The following is a 19,200-nucleotide window of genomic DNA, read 5'->3' as shown; positions in this document are numbered from 1 at the left end:
AGCAGGAGGAACTTGGAGGCACCACAGGTTCAGGCTGGTAACAGCTGAATAACTTGCTTTCTCCATTAAGTAAAGGTTCTCTTCTAAAGGAGAAGGACCTCATGGAATGAGAAATTGCTTTTAACAATCAGTACAGAATCAGAAGTGTAATACAGGAATCCTGGGTGTCAGGCCTGCGTGTTACCTGTGGCCTCACCAAACTGAAATAACCTAAAATAACTTGTGATGGCACTGAGGGGACACAGCAGAGGGGGTTTTGTGAGCATAAGCCAAGTCTCCCATGGTAGAAGTGAAGTGCTGTGGGCAGGTTTGTGTGTGGAAGGGTGCACAGCCCTCTGTGTTGGTCTGGGTTACCAGGGGTGAAGGGGAGCATGGCTGGGCTGGGGTGGGTGAGCCACAAACCATCAGGGAGAGGGAAATGGATGCAAACTTGGGGTCACCAAGTTCCTGTAGGGTAGCAAAGGGATCACTAACCCAACTTCTGTGGGGGTTTTGTGCGTGTTTCTCACTCTCTTGGTACCCAACCCAGAACATGTGCCTTGGCCTGTGAAAGCATCGCAGCCTGTCGTGGATCTTTTGTTATGCTGTCATCTTTGGCACTCAGAGCAATTGAAGTATTCTATACTGCTATGGAAACAGCTATAAATGGCTGTGCAAGCATTTCTTTTGTTGGTGTTCTGTTCTATCCCTTTGCTGCTTTGGAGAAATCTAATTTGCTCCCATCAGATGCTAGTCCTGGTTTTATTTCCATTCTTTAACTTCTGAGAGTTACCTGTAGAGAAACAGTCATTACCCTTTTGTGTGACTGAAGGTAACTGTGAATTTAATAAATAGCACCTGGACACCTGAGGAGGAAAATGGGGGAAGAGATTCATCTCTCTCTTTTTTTATGGAAATAAGCACAGCTAGACCATGAACTCCATCCAGATCAGGCAGCTAGTAGATTGCAGTATGATAGCTTCATCAGAATAACTGGGATATGGTGGCATTTTTAATTGTGAAAGGCACTTAAGTTGGTATTCTGGAATTGCACTGCCTCTTGAAGCCCCTCTGCTGGCTAACCATGTTCCTTTTCTGTACTTCCCCTTTTTCTTTCAGCTTGCTTTCTACTTTCTAATTGAAACCCTGCTGGGTTTGTTGCTTCTGATGTGGTGCTTTCTGTGCTTTCTTTTCCACATTTCTAGTTGGGTTTCTGCACTGTAAGAGCTTTAAAGTTCAGCTTGGAAGTCTTGATCGGACCATAGACTTCATTTTGCATTCTGTATCAGAAAGGCTGTGGATGTGGCATTAGATGTGTCATTTGAAAGCGCTGACTTTTCTAACATATGTGCCTGTGTTGTGGAGGTGTTTGGAGGGGGTTTGTTTTTATTTTCCTCCAGTTAGTGGAGAAACATTTAATAGTAGTTTCAGTCACCTTTCCAGTTGGCAGTAGTGCTTTATAGCAAATTTGGACTCCTGGTATTTAAAAGTTGCTTTGTCTTCATGCAGTAGGGACCTAATTTGAAATGGAAATTGGTAAGTGCAGCGGAGCTTTTCTTCTTTGGCTGTTTGTTGGAATGAGCTGCTTTCCCAGTCCTGGTGATGGCCAGGGTTGTGTTAAGCTAGTGGGTGGTGTGTAGTTGCCAGGGTGCTGTTTAACCTTGGTGTCTGAGCTGTAGATGATTCTTTGCCATCGTGAAAGCTCCGTCAGTGTCCACTGCACAGCTGTCGTGGTGCTGTAACAGATAACACTGCTTTTCCTAAAGAAAGCACCTTAGGAGACCACTGTTTTCTTGTTGTTTGGGGTTTTTTTGTGATCCCTGAGTGCTTTGAGTACAGTTGCTCTCCTTCCTTAATTTCACAGCAGTACTGGACACGGGGGAATTGAGTTTGCACGGGAAGAGCTGATAACGTTGAGCTCAGTCTTTGTTTGCTCAGTGTAGTGGTATAGCAGTGTATGTGTAGTATTATGCAATGTACTATCACCTGTACTACTGGGAATTAGCTGATCCAAAAACCATCCCAGCATCCCTGGTGTCTGAGTTAGCCAAGGGAAGGCTGAATTGAAACTCCTGGTAGATCTGCTGGATGGTTTTCCATGGCCTGGCTGCTCTGGCTCCAGCGAGTCAGCACAACTTCCAGTGTGGATAAATGGCAATTTAGTTATGTGGCAATGGTGCTGCTAACTGGTATTGCTCAGAACCCAGATTTTAGGCTCAGTCCTAGGGGATCTGTTGATGTATTATTGTATTTCTTCAAAAGTACTGATATCTGGCCAGCATATGGAGTTGGCCAGTTCCCACTCAAAGAAAAGAGCAAACCAAAATAAGGAACTTTGGGGTTTGTGGGATTTTGGGGTTTTTTCCCCCCTTTTTTTAAAGAAAGGGAAAAACTACTTTTAGCCCTTTTAAACTGATTTTATGTCTAAGTTGTGTTTACAATTTCGTAATTGGTGGATTCTGCCTGTGCTCCAAGTGTAGCAGAGCTAAGACATGAATCAAAGGCTGCCTGCTGAGGAGACACGTTCAGAACAAAAAGATTTGGAAGAGTTTGTGTGGCTTTGAGTGGTCGTGGTCGTGTTTTGTGGAGACTGCTCTCTTCCTCATGCTCCTGCAGCAGCAGTGGATGGATCTGCTTGACAGAGGGAGCTGAAGGGATGGCTCCGAAACGGGGACTGCAAATGCCAGGCTGGGTGATTCAGCTGAATGTGAATATGCATGCCTTGTTGCATACTCCAGGTAGTATAAGCAGAGCAGCATAAATTAAGATGGCCTTCACAGGAAAAACTTGCAAAAAGCCTTGAGAAGTCTGTACCAGAAGAATTCATGTTTATTAGGGGAACCAGACCTTCTCCAGAGGTATAGAGGGAGCAATGGTTCTCTTTCTAAACACGTAGAAAGGATGTAGGAAACTAAATGGAGCTTTGCTGAGCTTTGCCCAGCTTCTTCCAGGCTTTCAAACAGAGCACAGGCTCTCTGTGTTTATTGACAGTCACTGCTCATAGTCCAGAGTTGTGTCCAGGCCTGTTGGACAGTGGGTATGTGGTGCACAGCATTGGGCCAGAACTGCTTTGTCCCAGACTTCATTTACCCTTGAATGCTTTGCAATTTTTTATTCTCTTAATGGTGGAATTAGCTCTGAGAAGCCTACATTGGTCAAAGCTCCTTTGTGGCCTTTTTAGCATCACGAATTTTCCCCACCCAAGCTGAAGGCTTGTCTCGGCGTGGCAGAACTATGATTTTTCTCTCCCAAGTATGTTCTTAATGTGATGCTGTTGCTTGCTGTTGCTATGGTGCCAAGAGAGCTGTGTCAGATTAAAGATAATTTGGCTGTTTTGGTAAACTGCTCTGAGCAGTGTGACTAAGTAGTGATAATCTCATTAAGTCACATTAAAACAAGCCCACAGCATTGGAGGGGGGATTTCATGGTGACCATCAGCAGGATGGTGGTGTATAAAGTGTGGTTAGCACAGATATTAACTGTTGCCTCCTCTGAATGTGAATGTGGTTTAGGCTGAACTTTTGGAAGTCTATATGTAGACAGTGTTGCTTAATTAATACGGTTCTTTGCCAGAATCACAGATCACTTGACTATGTAAATGGTTGTTCACAGGCATTGCCTCCTCCTTCTCCCATAGGATGCTCACTCACAAGGAGAGGTGGTGGCGTGCCTGGAAAAAGGCCTGGTGAAGGAGGCAGAGGAGACTGATCCTCGAATTCAGGTTTCTGATCAGTGTAAGAAGGCAATTCTCCGTGTCGCTGAGCTCTCCTCGGACGATTTCCACCTGGACCGGCACCTGTACTTCGCGTGCCGAGACGACCGGGAGCGGTTCTGTGAGAACGTGAGTGCTCTGCTCTTGTCTCTGCAGCAACCCATGCACAACAAACCTCTGCTGGAACAAGGAGTGAGACTCTACACTGGAGCCTGAGTGGTAGTGCCTAACACTGCAGATAGACACCTTGTATTAAATGCACTCACCCAACAAACAAACCTTATTTCTGGGACGTTAATGAACTGAATTGTCGTAAATGGTTTAATGAGCATCAGAGCTGGTGTGACAGGGAGTGGGGAGCAGGCAGTGGAGATGGGTGACCTCTCCTTTCTACAGCTCGGAGCTGTTTATTGCACAAGGCAAACCTGGTCTGCCCTTACTGTAGCACTGCTTCTCCTTGGAGCGATGAGCTGGAAGGCTGCATCGTTCAGTCTGAAGTAGCTTGTGCCAGCTGAGAGCCTTCACACTAACAGGGTGATGAGCACGACTAGATTTTTTTAAATGCAATAAAATGTTAAAGATTTTCATTGCACGGCAGGTATTGCTGTCATTTGAAATATTCACTCTAATATGTTACTAGTTTAAAAAAAAAAAAAGAAGCCCTTAGGTGTAGTTCAGCCCTCTCCATTAAGCATTGCAGGTCTTAATATTAACGGTAAATGTTTCTGTTCTGTTTCACAGACTCAGGCTGGGGAAGGCCGAGTATACAAGTGCCTCTTTAATCACAAGTTTGAAGAATCAATGAGTGAAAAGGTAGGTATCCTACTGAGACAAATCTTTACTGCAGAAATCATCGGATCATTCCTCGGTCCAGGCTGCATTATCCTTTTCCAGTGTTGAGGAAAATCCGTCATCTACGTGGTCGGATAATCGGCCGCTTTAACAAATTCTTTTACTTTGATGTTTTTGTGTGTCAAGTTTCAGCCTTTAAAGTTAAGGATTTAAATAAATCAAAGCTTTGGGTGGGTAATTTGGGAGGCAGACATGCAGCTCAAGTGGTAGCACTGTGATGGAGTGTTTAAAGTAGCAGTCACATCGTGCTAGGGTAAGCCTTGGGTAAATGCTGTCCTAACTTACAGATTAGAAACAAAATGCCCGAGTTCCTCAGCACAGGAAACTGCATTTGTTTCACTGTTTTACTGTTTTCAAGTAGCACATCCTCTGGGAAAGATGCATAGCTCAGTTCCTGAAGTTTTCCTTGTGGATTTTCCTGAAGATGTGTTTTGCAACAACAGCAAAAAAAAAATGTTTTTCTGGACAGCCAGTCCTGAAAAAAGTTTGTATTTGGGTAGGTGTTTTGGGAAGGCAGCAATGCCTTCAGTGATTTTTGGAAGCAGCATCATAGTGTTTTGGATTGTATGGAATTACATATAAACTGTCTGAAACAACATGAAGATGGATGTCTGTAAAGATCTTCCCAAAGAAGATCCACTGAAGGAGCCCGATTCAAGAGTCCTAGAGGGATCAGACTAATTTCCTTTTCTGTTAATACATCAGCTATCTGACAGCTTGGTTCCAATTAACAAAGTCAAATCTGAAAGAGTGATCACTGGGGGCTTGAAACAAAGCTCCACTTTGTAGAAGCGTGTTCCTGACAGGACCTGGGGCTTTTGCTTAACCTGCTTGCAGACATTCAGGGACAGTGGTAGGTTTTGAGGGGTGTTTTCCACGATCAGCTGTCTAAGGTATGAATGTAAGATGCAGAGGGGGTTAGATGAAGCTGGGACAGATGACGTGGTAGGGAGAGAGGGGTGGGTGCTCTGAGGGTGCAGTTTGCAGAGCAGGAGGAGCACTAAATGTAGTTCTCACTCTTGTAGCTGCCAAAGTTGGACCATCTGCAAAGTCTCTAGTTTGGTAGAAGCTGTTACCCAGGAAAGAGCCCCTCCTTGCCTGTGGTGTCAGCTGCTGCATGCACATGTAGCCAGCAATAGCTGCCCTGTGGGTGGCTTTGTGTAATCCAGAGCTGGCTCCCTGGCTGCTCCCAGCCTTTCCCTCCCTCAGGGGATGAGTATCTGCCAGCCTGTGTCTCCCTGTGTCCAGAGCTATAAGTTTGACCAGTCCCAAGGTCCCAGTCATGGCACAGGAGCATGAAAGAGGCAGTGGGAGTATCTCACAGTAGGGCTTTCCAGGTCCTAAAGTAGGTGTGGGAAGGAGGGGGAGAAAAGTCAAAAACCTGGTGTAAGGAGTTGGGGAGAGAGATCTAGAGCTCCTCTGTTCCTTGGACCAAAGATTGCTCCCTGTTCTCCCTACCCTACATGTGCACTGTTCCCCTTCCTTTCAAATAGGCTGAGAATGGACAAGTTGGCTTGAGCTACTCTGAATTTCCTGCCACCCTCAGATTTAATTTTCGTATAATTTAAACCAAAAGCTGCGAAGTGTAGCAGTGTTTTTACAGGCCCTTTTTTGGATGAAATTTAGAGGGTTGGTCTTGCAGCTGCTGGGTTTGGGTTTGGCCACAGTGCATCCTCGTGAACCTCACCAGTTGTGGAAAATGGCTAGAAATTCCCACGGTTAGCCTGTTTTATCTGCTGTCATCTGCTCAGTGTGTGCAGAACAAATCCAAGGAACACGCTATTTTGAAAATGTGACTGGAAGAAGTTATTTCTTGAGGGCATGGGGTGAACATGTACCACAGCTGGGATAAATGTCAGCAACCGAGCCTAGTTACCGAGAATGAGTCACGCTCTCAGCCACAGCTCTTCACAAAGAGCTGGATGAATGTGCAGTTTTGAGAAGTGCTCTGCAGAGAGCTGCTGCCTTTGAAACCCTTGATCTGTTGACCTCAGTGTGCATTGTTAACTGTGTGGTTTCTATGAGACAAATGCAATTTAACTGCAGTCCGGCTTAAACACATGAATTTTAAAGCACGAGTTGTTTTCTGAGATGCAACTTGAAAACTTGAAAGCAGCAGGTCCAGCTCTGTGCCACCAGCACACAGACACTCATTCCATCACCCCCCTGTGTCCCCTGCAGTGCCGTGATGCCCTCACCACCCGCCAGAAGCTGATTGCCCAGGACTACAAAGTGAGTTACTCGCTGGCCAAGTCCTGTAAGAGTGACCTGAAGAAGTACCGGTGCAATGTGGAGAACCTTCCCCGCTCCCGGGAAGCCCGGCTGTCCTACCTCCTGATGTGCCTGGAGTCTGCAGTGCACAGAGGTGAGTGCAGCTGAAGGCTCGCTGGGACCACGATTTTAAAAGTTTCTTCACCTTCACCGTTAATTGACAGTCCCTTTCTCCAAGTACCTTTTTCCAGGCTTTGGTTCAGAGGCAAGTTTCCACATCGTGGTGCTTTCCCCCACTCTTGTTATTGTTGAGGAGAATGGCTGAGTAAACCTCTGCTGCTGTCTCCTATTGTGTAGACAAGAAGTTTAAAATGCAAAATACCAAATCCCACTTGGACTGCTGATGTGTAGTTGCAAATCCTTCTATTCACTGTGAATTCAAGCAGCTCTTTTCTTCCTTTGTGTAGTGAGCATTAAATATGCTACAAGGTTAAAACACAGCATAGAGAACCTGTTTATCCTCGCTCAGGGAAAGCCAGGGATACTCAGTCCTCTGCCTCCTGTAAATGATGTCTTTCCTTGCAGTTCAGGAGCTTGGGTAAATGCCTTAATTTCTCTAACTCTATTTTTTTCCTAAATAAAAGAAGGTAAGCACGAGAATATTATTTTTTTCATTGAAATTATTGTAAGCTGGACATGCCCTAACACCAGCTGCTGTCCCAAAGGCATTAGAGGGCTGAATGCAGCAGGACCATGCTAAAGGTTCTCTGTGAAGTTGCCATAACATGTGAAATGATGTGTTACATCAATCCTCTGGATCTGCACTGGAGAAGTGCTTGTTTTTCCCTTGGCGTGCAGCTGGGTGGCTTTGCAGCAGGGCTCCATACAGTGCCTCTGGCATGGGAGGGAAAGGCTCCATAAGCAATCCCTGCTTTTGTGTGTTTGAATAACTTCATTGCCTCTGATTGATGTGGAAATGATGTGTCCTGTTTGTAGAAGAGTTGTGGGATCTTTCTTCCTTCTCCCTGCAGTAGGGCAGGTGCTTTTCTGAATTCCATGCTGTTCAGTTATTAACTTCCACTTTCACGGTGGAACAGGTTCTGCAGTGTCTGACACAAAGCACAGCCCAGGAGGAACAGTAATTATTCCACACAGCTCCACGTGTCTGTGTTACAGTGCCTGGGAGCCCCTGTTGGGGTGTCTCCTGTTCCATGGGGTGTTGTGCACATAGGAACAGGTTGTGATGAGGACTGGGAGGAGGATGTAACAAAAAAGCCAACATGGTCCTTTTGATTAAAAAAAAACCCCAAACTGTCTACATGGGGACTGCAGGAAAGCTTATAGCAGATCCAAGCATTTACTACAGCTAGATTCCTGTGCAGCTGCAGTGGTTTATTGGACACTCCATGCATGCTCTTGTTCTAGGCTGGTTTTTGGCTTCCTGAGCATTTATGTGCTGTTGCTCTAGAAAACCTTTTCCTCAGAGAAAACCTTTAACCTGCTGTCCTGACAAATTCCTCCCCCAGTTACATATCAAACTGGTGAACTACCAGAGGAGACTCACACAGTGGAAAAATGAGCCCTGGAGCACGTGGGGTAAAGCTGTTTGTGGTACAGAACTGCAGACCCACTGAGCGCTCTTGGGTGTTCTTCAGAACAACTCCCGTAATGTGAAATCCAAAATAAGCTTCTCTTAATCTTCCAGGAATCCTTTTTTAAAAAGCATGTTGGATCCTTAGCCTGGCTGTATTTTACAGGTTCATTTAAGTGACAGGAGCTACCACAGCCCTGGTTTGATGCCCAGCACGTCCTCTCCAGCGCACTTGTTGCAGTCTGGTGTTCAGAGCGTGGACGTTGTCGCTGCTCTTCCAGCACAACGGCAGCTCAGGTCAAGAAGGGCTCTGCTAAGCACTGAAACTAAACCACATCGTGTTCTCTTGGCTCAGGTCGACAAGTGAGCAGCGAGTGCCAGGGCGAGATGCTGGATTACCGGCGCATGCTGATGGAAGACTTCTCTCTGAGCCCGGAGATCATCCTGAGCTGCCGAGGGGAGATCGAGCACCACTGCTCCGGCCTGCACCGCAAGGGCCGCACCCTGCACTGCCTCATGAAGGTCGTGCGGGGGGAGAAGGGCAACGTGGGGCTCAACTGTCAGCAGGCGGTAAGAGGCTCTTCTGTCACTTCCCCTGTGGTTTGCTCTGTTGGTAGGAGCGCTGGTGTGTCTGTTGTGCCTCGCGATGGAGGTTCTGCTGGAGTCAGCCTGGCTCTGCCGGGGAATGCTGGAGGCAGTTGTAAATTGCTCATGGTATGAAGTGTAGCTTGGTATCCAGCAGCACATTGGTAATGGTGGGGCTTTTCCCCTCAGAAAAATACATTTTGGATTGTCTTGCACTGGATTTTGTACTGGATCTCCCGTAGTTCTTCTCCCAACAGCTTTCAAGTCATGAAATTCTCTCCTGGGTGCAAGATGTAGGGAAACTTGCTTTTTGTAATTTTAAAATATTCCCTCTCCACTTTTTCCCCGTGCCCTGTCCTTGGAAATGCAGAAAACCTTCTCGAAGCACCTTCCCACTCAGTTTTATTTTTATTTCATTCAACTTAAATGATGGAAATGGAACTTCAGGGACAGAGAGTTGCTGCATGCTGGTTTAGTTGCAGCCACTGAAGAAAATGTAGTTTTTCTCCAAAATACCTTTGTAAATTGGGATAACTCTTTTTGCCTTTTCATTTTGGCCCAGATATATCCTGTTTGGGGGGTTTTTACATTGAAGACAATAATTTAATTTTTGTCCAAACTCATTAGTGCTTTTTAATACGTTACATTTTTGTACTTAATACTTACTTTTCATGACCTGTGAGCCCAGAAGAAGTGACATCAATGACAAAACTGGTGAGGGAGTGTTAGTTCTGATGCAGGAATTTGGGGAGATGTATGACTGTGACTTCCTGCAATATGTGGAACCAGTAGCTTAAAGCCTGAGCCCCAAGTGGTGCCCGTTTGTGCATATTATCACAGGTAAATTAATACCTGCTCAGTTTTCTTTAGGCACAGGGTGTTGGGTGACGGAGCTCATTTCTGCACAAACACCAGGTGTGCTGGTGCAGCAGCTGCGCAGTTTGAGTCACTTCTGTGGGGAGCTGTGCTGGGTGACTCGTGCTTTGCAGCCTTTGTGGGAAAAACCCACTGTTTGTTTCTGTTCAAATGTGAGAATGAATCTGCTGCCTCCGTACCTGATTATTTGCAAATTGTCATGAAATCAGTTCATCTTGGGAATAACTTTCAGATCATGAAGGGTGGGTTCGGAACAACTCCTAAGTCAAGATAGGACACCCCCAAAAATGATATGAGATTTCAAACTTTTGGAGAAAAATAGCTGTAGAAATCTATAGCAAGTTTGGGGGTTTTACACTTCTCTTATGCTTGAGCTGCTGCTTTATTTTTGTACACTAAGTTGATGCAATAATACAGCTTGTCCACGACTCCCCTTCAAGTTAAATGTGTTCTGTTCTCTGCAAAACACAGCAGGAGCAAATTAAGTGTTGATTTTATAAAATACAATTAGCTTGTCCTTGTTCTTATGGGCAAGAGGAAATAGATTATTGCAAGAATGTGATAAACATTCCAACGATCTGAGTTCCTGAAGACTGGCATGGTACTATTATAAAGCTGCTGACAACTTGTGAGGTACTAAATAATTTATTGTTATCCTTGTATTTGAATGGTAAGGGTTGTCTCAGCTGTCAGTGACTTTGTTCTGTTTTGATTTATTGTGTTAGAATCAACTTCCTACTTTTTACCTTTCAAATTAGCTTTTCAAGGAAGAGACTTTTACTGCCTGAAACCCTTCCAGATACTGTGGGACTTGAGCAATAGACTCCTTGTCATATGACAGGCCCTGAAGATGGCAAGTTAGACACCCATCCTTTCAGAGTTCCTTTTGGGTACCTAGAGAGCACCTCTGAGGTGGTGCTGCTGTGGTTGGTGGTGGTGGCAGTGCTGGTCTGTGGCACCTCTGCATTTTCACCTGCAGGAACAGAGAACAGCAAGGGTGCTCTGGGGGGGTCCCAGCAAAGCTGGCTGCAGTGCTTTGGGTCCATCTCCAGATGTCTTCCCTACACAGTCAGAAGCTCATGTGTCCATGCTTTTTTAGCAGCATTGTTAGGGAATGCTAAAGCAGCTCCTTGATTTCTTGGCTAACTCAAAGCAGTAGTTCTTGTGCTGAAATTCTTCCTTATAGAAGCTCTGTGACCAGACACACCTGCCTGGACAGTTTGCCTGAGGAAACTGAGAGGAATCATCTAATTTGGATCTGGTTTTCCTGTTGTGTCTGTGAAGGTTTACTCTGATTCAGCTTGCCTTAGGAAGATGTTTGCCTATCTGCCAAAAACAGCATAAAGAATCCTAAAACAACACCACACAACCAAAGAACCTCCGTGATTTTATTTTCCTACAGGAGCGTCTGCTCTTACCCTTTCCTGCAGGTAGAATATGAGCGAGCATTTGTATTTAAAGCTGTCAATGAAATGCATTCCCAGACATTCTCAAACCCCAGTGTTTTGATCTGAGAAGTTCCATTTCTTGTGAGACACCTCAGCCAGAGTGATCTTGCACAACAGGAGTTTGTGCTCACACTTAACTGTGCTGTTGTGCAAGGAGCACATCTGTCCCAAATGTCTGAGCTGTGTGGGGCTTTTGCCTTGCTCTTGGTCAGTGAACTTGCCAAAATGCCATTGTGTCCTGTGAATGGTGGGAAGAACAGTGGCTTTCTGCGCAACATAAGTGGTTCAGCCCAAGTTAGAAAAGAACTGAGTGTTTGTTCAGCCTGTCTTGCCACACTGGGATCTTTAGGGATCCTCCACATGGGGAGGGTGTAAGTCATCAGACTTATTATTATAATCCCTCCTTAAAGGGCATATGTTTTTTTGTTTTCAGTTTCTAATGCAGCTGATAGTTCATTGTTAGTTGAGCTATATCAGGATAAAAGTTCAGAGGACTGTCAAGTTCATCCAGCTCCATTTCTTCAGCTGCAGGGGTTTGTTGTGGGAGGAAGGAGAATCCTTTACAACCTTCACTTTTATCACTGTGCCAAATTATTCCTTCTTCCCTGCAGTCAGGGCAGCTGGCTTGGTGCTGCACATCTTGCATGTGGTTGAGAACTGAGACAGTGAATTCTGCAGTAGTGCCCAAAACAGGGTGGAAGGACAAGGAGGTGCTTCGCTGCTTCCAAGCTCTTATACCCAGTGGGTTTTGGCCTCTTCCACTTGATAGCAAGAAAAATACCAATTAAACTGAGATCTGAGGAAGAATCCTGCCTACATAATGCTCTGGCCAGTTTATTTAATCTGTGTGTGTAAGAAAGTGTTAGGTTTGTGGTTCTATTCACCCGATTTTCCTTGAGGCACCAATTCCACTGATCGTACTGGAACCTTTTTGATACATAAACATCTGACACAAAGTGATGCCAGCACTTTATATACAGAATATTGCTCATCCATGCAGGCTGTGTGTGTGTGCACCAGCAGAACCACAACGTTCTTCTCCTCCTTGCAGTGACTCTTACAGAGTTTGTAAAGAACACATCACTTCTCACTTCTGCTGGTCCCTGTTAGGAACTGGATCTTGTGTTGGCTTTTATTGGACCACTATCAGATGTTTATTTATTATTTTTATTTTTATTTTTATTTTTTAGTGAAAATATCCCAAGAATTTTGGATAGGCAGTGCTCTTCTGATATGCCTGCATCCCTTGGAAGCTGAGGCTGGGCATAATTAAGAGCAAGTTGCAGGAAATTCTGCTTTCCTCCCAGGCAGTCTGTGGTCTGGCCTGATGATTATAAGTTTCCTATTGGATAAGTAGTGCTAGCTGGTATTTTCTCCTGTTCTCTGATGCTTTTTTTCTTCCCTGTGTTTTGTGATGTTAGGGCTTTGCCCCTGAGAGTTTCCTGGATGGTGTTTAGGTGTAGACTTTGAAAGGTGGAGGATAAAATTGTGACTGTGCTTTTGATTTAGTTGGGCTGGGGGCCAGTGACAAAAATCATTAAGCAAGTGTCAAGATGTTAACAGCATAGAGCATTTGATGTCAGTGTGCAGTTGCCTTCTAAGCAAGCTCTCTGCCTTTTTTTTTTTTCCTTTCCCCTCCAAATCTGTCAGCTAAAAATGTTTGCCTGTCAAATGATGATACCAGTCTGCTCTCAGTCAGTCTTTGGGAATTCACAGCTTGATGGAAAATGAAGTGGGGCTGAGTTACAGTCCAGAAACTACTGATTAATTGAGATTTACCCAAATTCCCTTCCCCTGGCCCAGCAAACACCTCCCAAATTTATGTTCAAATGCCACTGACTGTTTCTGGATCTGATTTTGAAACTTAGTGCTAAACATGCTAAATGGTGTTTCCTTATTAGTAAGAGAAAATTCTTTTTCTGGAGCTTTTGACAGAATAACATTTTCACAAGAATAAAAGACTTGATGGAACTGTTCATACTGTATTTACCTATGACAGCTGAAAGCATTTTTAAGTCATAAAGGGAGTGGTGGAATATATATATATATATATATATAAATAAAAAGTGCATACTATAGACCTTGGCTTCCAAAAGCTTGAGCAGGCATCCCTGAGGAAATCAAGGATTCTTCATGGGGCAGCAGAACAGGACATTTTATCTTGTATTGCAGTAAAACCTTTATGTCCTCTCCAGGCAATTAAAAACCTGGTTTAAGTTTTATTTGTAGTTAGGCAACTGGTCTTTAAGCATTGATTTGGGTTTCAGTTGGAAATAGCCTTCATGAAAATATGACAAATCTGCATGCCTGGTATCCTCAGCCTTATGGAATGAGGTTGCCACCAAGGACTAAGATGGATCAGGAATACAGTATGCAAATGTTACCAGTTCAGTTCTGTAAATTAGTACATAAGTGGTCCAGCTTCACAGTTGACCTTCAGTGTGTGACTGGTCTCATCCAAAGTTCCTGGGCTACTTCATAATGCTAATTAGGGTTCAGCAGTGCTGGGCTCCCATGTCCGGAGGTTGAGTTGACAGCACGGGCACTTAAAATCAAGCACTGCAGGGCAGAGGCCATTCATGGCAGCATTGCTGCTGGTGTAGAATTGGCACACTGAGAGGCTGGAATTGAGGTTGTTAACATTTGTCCTCCTGTCCACAATTTCTTTCTCGCAGCTGCAGACGCTGATCCAGGAGACGGACCCCGGTGCCGATTACCGCATCGACCGCGCGCTCAACGAGGCCTGCGAGTCGGTGATCCAGACGGCCTGCAAGCACATCCGCTCCGGAGACCCCATGTAAGTCCTCCCACTTAGAACTGACTGTGTGGCTCAGCAGCACGAGTAAAACCTGTCCAGAAATGAGGGACTCCAGAGTGGCAGTTCCTACAGGGCTGCAGGTGTGAACAGAGCTCTGTGCCCCCTCTTGCTGCACAAGCAGGCCGGTATTTTTGTCAGGGGGCTGGTTTAGCACTGGTGAAGGATGTGGCTATCTCAGGCACTTAGATTTTGTGATGTTTCTGTTATTTGATGTGCTCACTTCCCTAACTATGGAAGGCTTTAGCAATATCACAAAGTGACAAGCCTGGAAAGGCCAGGTAAGCAAACCCATAGTGCAGAGACAGGTGCCTTCAGTCTGAGAATATATTTTCCCCCGAGACAGATTTTCTACAGAATACTCCTTAAGATTATTGTTGTATATCAGGCTTGCTGAGATAACTAAAACAATGGAATTTAAAAGGGTACAAATCTGATACACAGTTGGTTTAGATCTAATCTTTTGGAAGGAAAAGAAAGATCTTCACTGCGTTTGAACATCTTATCTGTGGTTCATTGGAAAGACTGATTTGCCAACACCAGCGTGATTCTAACAGTCTCTGGCCTAACTTTTCTGTTTGCAGGATTCTGTCTTGCCTGATGGAACACTTGTATACTGAGAAGATGGTAGAGGACTGTGAGCACAGGCTCCTGGAGCTGCAGTATTTTATTTCTCGTGACTGGAAGTGAGTACTGTAACACGAGATTCACGCTCACTCGGTGTTTGTGTTTAGTGTTTGTGTGCATTAGCAGTTCCTGGTAAAGCAGCACCACTTAGGAGTGTTCAGAGAGGCTTTTTCCATGTGCCAGGTCTGTAGGGTGCTAATGCCTGTTGAGAACAGTAGAAGCAAAAGCTGCTTAGAAAAGGTGTTGTGCCACTTAAATCAGGTACTCTCTTAGAAATGGTGCAACCCTGAAAAGTGCTCAAGTTTGGGCTCTGAAATTCAATGCAGCTTTAAAGAATTCTGTCTGGCTGTCCTGAAGTTGAAGGTCACTTTCTGTGCAGGTGGCAGCCACTTGCATCTGCTCTGACTGCTACAATATGGGACTTATGGAAACCAAGCTTTTAAGTATAACAAAGGGATGCTGTGTGAGAAACTTCCTGCTTCCATTTCTGCCTTTTTTTCAAATTCTCTGGGTGTGATTACAGTAGAACAGATGTAATACCCTTTGGAGCACTGCTTTTCCAGCTTTCTCATCCAGAGATGGCAGTGCTTTGTTCTAAATGAATACAAAGCCCCTTGTGTCTGTGCTGGTTAAGATGAGGAGAATATAAATTTGATAAACACAACCAGTGAGGAAGGAATAAGTGTTTGGCTTGTCTTCTAAAGAAGATCGAGGGGTGAGGAAGTGGAGTACATTAAATGGAATTACTGCAAGGCATTGAATAATTGTTCTCAGTGGCCACAAAGAGTGTAAGGCTTTGATTACTGCAAGGGGTGTGTGAACCAAACATCAGGAAAATCTGCACTCATAGCAAGTCATCTCTTTATGGGTAGCATTGCCAGTGGTTAAGAACTGGCATGCTCTGTGAACCTCTGCTTTTAAAATACATGGGGCTTTGTGAACCAGAGAGTTTACGACCTTGTGGCAGTTTATTTAGTCATCTTGATAACTGTCTCCCTAGGTACACAAAAATACTTAATTTTTCCCCTTCCTGTTTCCCTTCTTTGTTAGTTCTCCTGCCTGTACCATGTTTCCAGCAGGTAATTCATTGCTTGAGCCAAACTTAAGTGATTGAAAGAAGGAGGACTGAGTATTTGCGTTTTACTGGGAGTAAAGATAACTCAAATTTATATTGCAGGCTGGGCAGCATTAGCTCATCTTTGTTTAACCACTGTTCCTCAGAACTGGCTTTTAAAAGCTGTTGCATTTGCTGTGCCCCTCCACTGAAATCACTTGATGTTTGTCTTCTGTAGTGTTGTAGAAATCTCAGGTTTCCTTTTTGGAAAGTTAGCAATATCTTACCTTTCATGTAATTAACTGCCATCCTAAGATATCTGCACTTGTATACAAAAGCAAGAGATGCTGAGTCTTCAGTTGGCTCAAATCCAGGGCGGACAGAATTAATCCAGGTCAGATTTTTATGGAAGTGGTGTTTCAGAATGGCAGCAGTACAAAGTGCACACAAGATATTAGACAAGCAGAATGTGGTGTGTACCTGCCTTTCCGCTGCTCTAGGACATCAAGGAGATGATTTCTTTTCTCACGTGTCAGCTGGTATGCTGCAGAACAGAATGGGAGTGGCTTCAATAAGTTTGGAGATGTAATCTGGAATTTAAGATTTCGGTGTTATTTTTGCAAGATCACGGAGTTGATTCCGAATTGAGCGATGAGCATTTTTCTGCCTGTTGGTTCAGTTGGTCAGACACTGCTGCTGAGAGATGTGGTGGTGGTGCCTGAAACTCGGAGTGGATTTTCTGCCTCAAAAGCGCTTCAGAATACGAAAAGCCTTCCAGGTTTGAAGGCAGTGCCAGTGATGCCCCTTGTGTTTGCAGGCTGGACACGGTCCTGTACCGCAAGTGCCAGGGAGACGCCTCCCGTCTCTGCCATACCCACGGCTGGAACGAGACCAGCGAGCTGATGCCTCCAGGGGCTGTTTTCTCCTGCCTGTACAGGCATGCCTATCGCACAGAGGAGCAAGGGAGGAGGGTGAGTGCCGGTGTGCAGCTTGCTGCTCTTTCATCTGGGGTGGGAGGGTTGTTTGAAGTTGGACACGCTGTGATAAAACTGCCAGAGCTCCAGAAAGCTGCTGCAGAAGCATTTACCATGGGGGTAGTTGCACTGCTGTGGGTGCCCAACTCCTCCTCAAGCGTTCCCTGAAGGTGGCTGTTCTGACAAGGCAGAATAGGCCCAGCAGGATGTGACATGGGCCACTGGGGGGAACTGTGTGCTGACACCGACCTAAGGATCTGTTCAAATGCAGTGCAGGTCCTCCCCCATATCTTTCCAAAGAGGAATGTGATTCCTTGCAGATAGCTAGCATAGCTGCAAAATTGGTTTTATGCTAAAAGAGTTTCAAGCTCAGCTTTCCTTGGCTGTTTCTAATTAAGTTTTGATTTGTGTACAGCTTCAGATTATACTCCATTAAATTCTTTCTATTGATAAAACACATCCTTCCAGTCCTTTGAGCATGCTGTCCTGATAAATGTGCTCATGCTGCCTTTGAAGAAGACAGTAGGGATCTGACTTGCTGCCCTGCAGCCTGGAAATCCACCATAATGGCATCTGTAGTTCAGAGCTGCTCTTTTCAAGTGTGCTGCCCTCTCGTGCCTTTATCAGGGCACTCAGTTGAAAGCAGCTGGGTACTCACTTCCATTTCTTCTGGCACTGTGGTGTACACAGCCCCTAGCACTTGGTGGGTTTACACAGTGGCCTGGCTTAAAAATTAATTTCCACAGCTTGATTTAAAAGGTCTTTTGTGGCAGAGGTCAAGTATTGATTGAAAGCATCTCTCTTTTAGGAATAATTTTTATTTAATGCAGTTTCTTAGTCTGCTGAGTTGAGACTTTTTAATTCCATTTTATATTAGTGCTGACCAAAGAAATCAATAGCCACCCTGCAAATAATCTATCAGAGAGAGAAAAGGTTTTTAAATGTGTTTTTCTAGTGGAAAGTAGGCTAAGGGAGCAGCTGTCACTTTGAAATTTAGTGTTGGAGAGCAAACTCTTGGGAGGTTAGACCTGTGCTTCCTTCCAGTGCTGTTGACAAAATGCTATATAACTTCCAGTGGTTTGGATTTTTAAACGTTTGAAGTTTTAAGCTTTAGCTAGTGCATTTTAGGTCTGATAAGCACCATCCCAGTATTTCTTGGTTTTCTACAATTTGTTTCTTCCTGTCTTTTAAATACTGCATTCGGGATTGCTGAGCAGAAATTCCAGCTGGGACTGTATTGCCTCATTCTGGGCTCCCCGTTTGGTATCGAGGGCATGAGCTATTTTGACTTTCTTCTCCAGAAGCTTTGAGTGAAGGGGGGTGGTGCTGCAGACAGCCTAGGGACCTGCTCCGCTGTCTCATTTCAGAAATCAAAGTAAAGCTTTCAGAGTATAAAATTTAACTTTAGTGGCATGAGAGGAGCTTCTGTCCAAAGTAAATGACAGAGCTCCAAACTCTTTCGGAGCCCAAATCGCTTTTGGGGGCCCTGGCAGACCTGTTCTGAGCAGTGCAGGACTCCTGTGCTTCCCGGCATTGCTGATGGCATTTGTGGTCACTCTCAGAACTTCACCTGACAGCATCTTCTTTGCTCTGAGTGGATTCAGAGAGCCCACGTGCCTAAAGAGTCCCTGCCCTCCTTGCAGCTATCGCGGGAGTGCCGGGCGGAGGTGCAGAGGATCCTCCACCAGCGAGCCATGGACGTGAAGCTGGACCCAGCCCTGCAGGACAAGTGCATGATTGACCTGGGGAAGTGGTGCAGCGAGAAAACAGAGACAGGGCAGGTACTGTACACGGGATCACTGCTGCTTTGGGTGCCGAGCTGGAGGGTGGGGCAGGGCAGAAAGGGCTTAAAGGGATGTCTTGTTGCATGCTGCCTCTTTACAACAGAGAATGTATTAAAAATTAGTGCAGTGTGAAACAGAATCTACAGCAGACTGAGAGGTGGAGATGATACAAAGGAGCTTTGCACATACTGCCTGGCTTCAGTAGGTTCCAGTGTGTAGTGGAATGAGAAGGGGAAGGGGGTAGGTTAGCCAGAAGGACTTTATTGAAGCAACCCCACCCCTCAACCTCTTACGTGTAATATTCTATTACAAGCTTGACATTTCCCACATAAACTTTATCCCATTTCCATTTGGCAAATAGTGACATGCTTCCTGTGTTTATAGAGAACTGAACCAACATCTGTAGCTACTTAACAAAAGTTTCAACAAATACTTTCCTGTTCAATTGCTGTGCCCTGGGAGGGCTGTAGGGAGGGAGCCGTTCAGCAGCACGTGCTGTGGATCACACACCGCTGTCCTTTGGAAGTGCCCACCACAGGTTGCAGTTTGGGTAACCAACCTCTCCTTCAGGTCATGCAAAGGGCAAACTAAATGTGGTATTCCAGAAGTGGAAGCACATCATGCAGCCTTTGAGAGCAAGTGGTAACATCTTAGACCAACGTTCTCAGTCACTGCTATGTGTGGGAGTTTGG

At 45.1% G+C, this 19,200-nt stretch overlaps 1 protein-coding gene across 1 annotated transcript in view; it reads left to right on the top strand.

The window, feature by feature from the left end:
• The window catches only part of GLG1 (golgi glycoprotein 1), a 77,440-nt gene that overhangs the window by 42,257 nt on the left and 15,983 nt on the right, over positions 1-19,200 (top strand). Inside the window, exons 5-12 of the mRNA XM_050311146.1 lie at positions 3,617-3,820; positions 4,433-4,504; positions 6,725-6,908; positions 8,701-8,915; positions 13,930-14,051; positions 14,654-14,755; positions 16,568-16,721; positions 18,368-18,505. Coding sequence (XP_050167103.1) covers positions 3,617-3,820; positions 4,433-4,504; positions 6,725-6,908; positions 8,701-8,915; positions 13,930-14,051; positions 14,654-14,755; positions 16,568-16,721; positions 18,368-18,505 — 1,191 coding nt within the window. The remainder of the gene's footprint in view (positions 1-3,616; positions 3,821-4,432; positions 4,505-6,724; positions 6,909-8,700; positions 8,916-13,929; positions 14,052-14,653; positions 14,756-16,567; positions 16,722-18,367; positions 18,506-19,200) is intronic.

Source organism: Myiozetetes cayanensis, unplaced genomic scaffold (assembly GCF_022539395.1).
Source record: "Myiozetetes cayanensis isolate MyiCay16 unplaced genomic scaffold, myiCay2020 scf16, whole genome shotgun sequence".
NCBI classification, from domain to species: Eukaryota; Metazoa; Chordata; class Aves; order Passeriformes; family Tyrannidae; genus Myiozetetes; species Myiozetetes cayanensis.
Note: the sequence above shows the minus strand (reverse complement) of the source record. Positions and strands in the feature narration are given on the sequence as shown.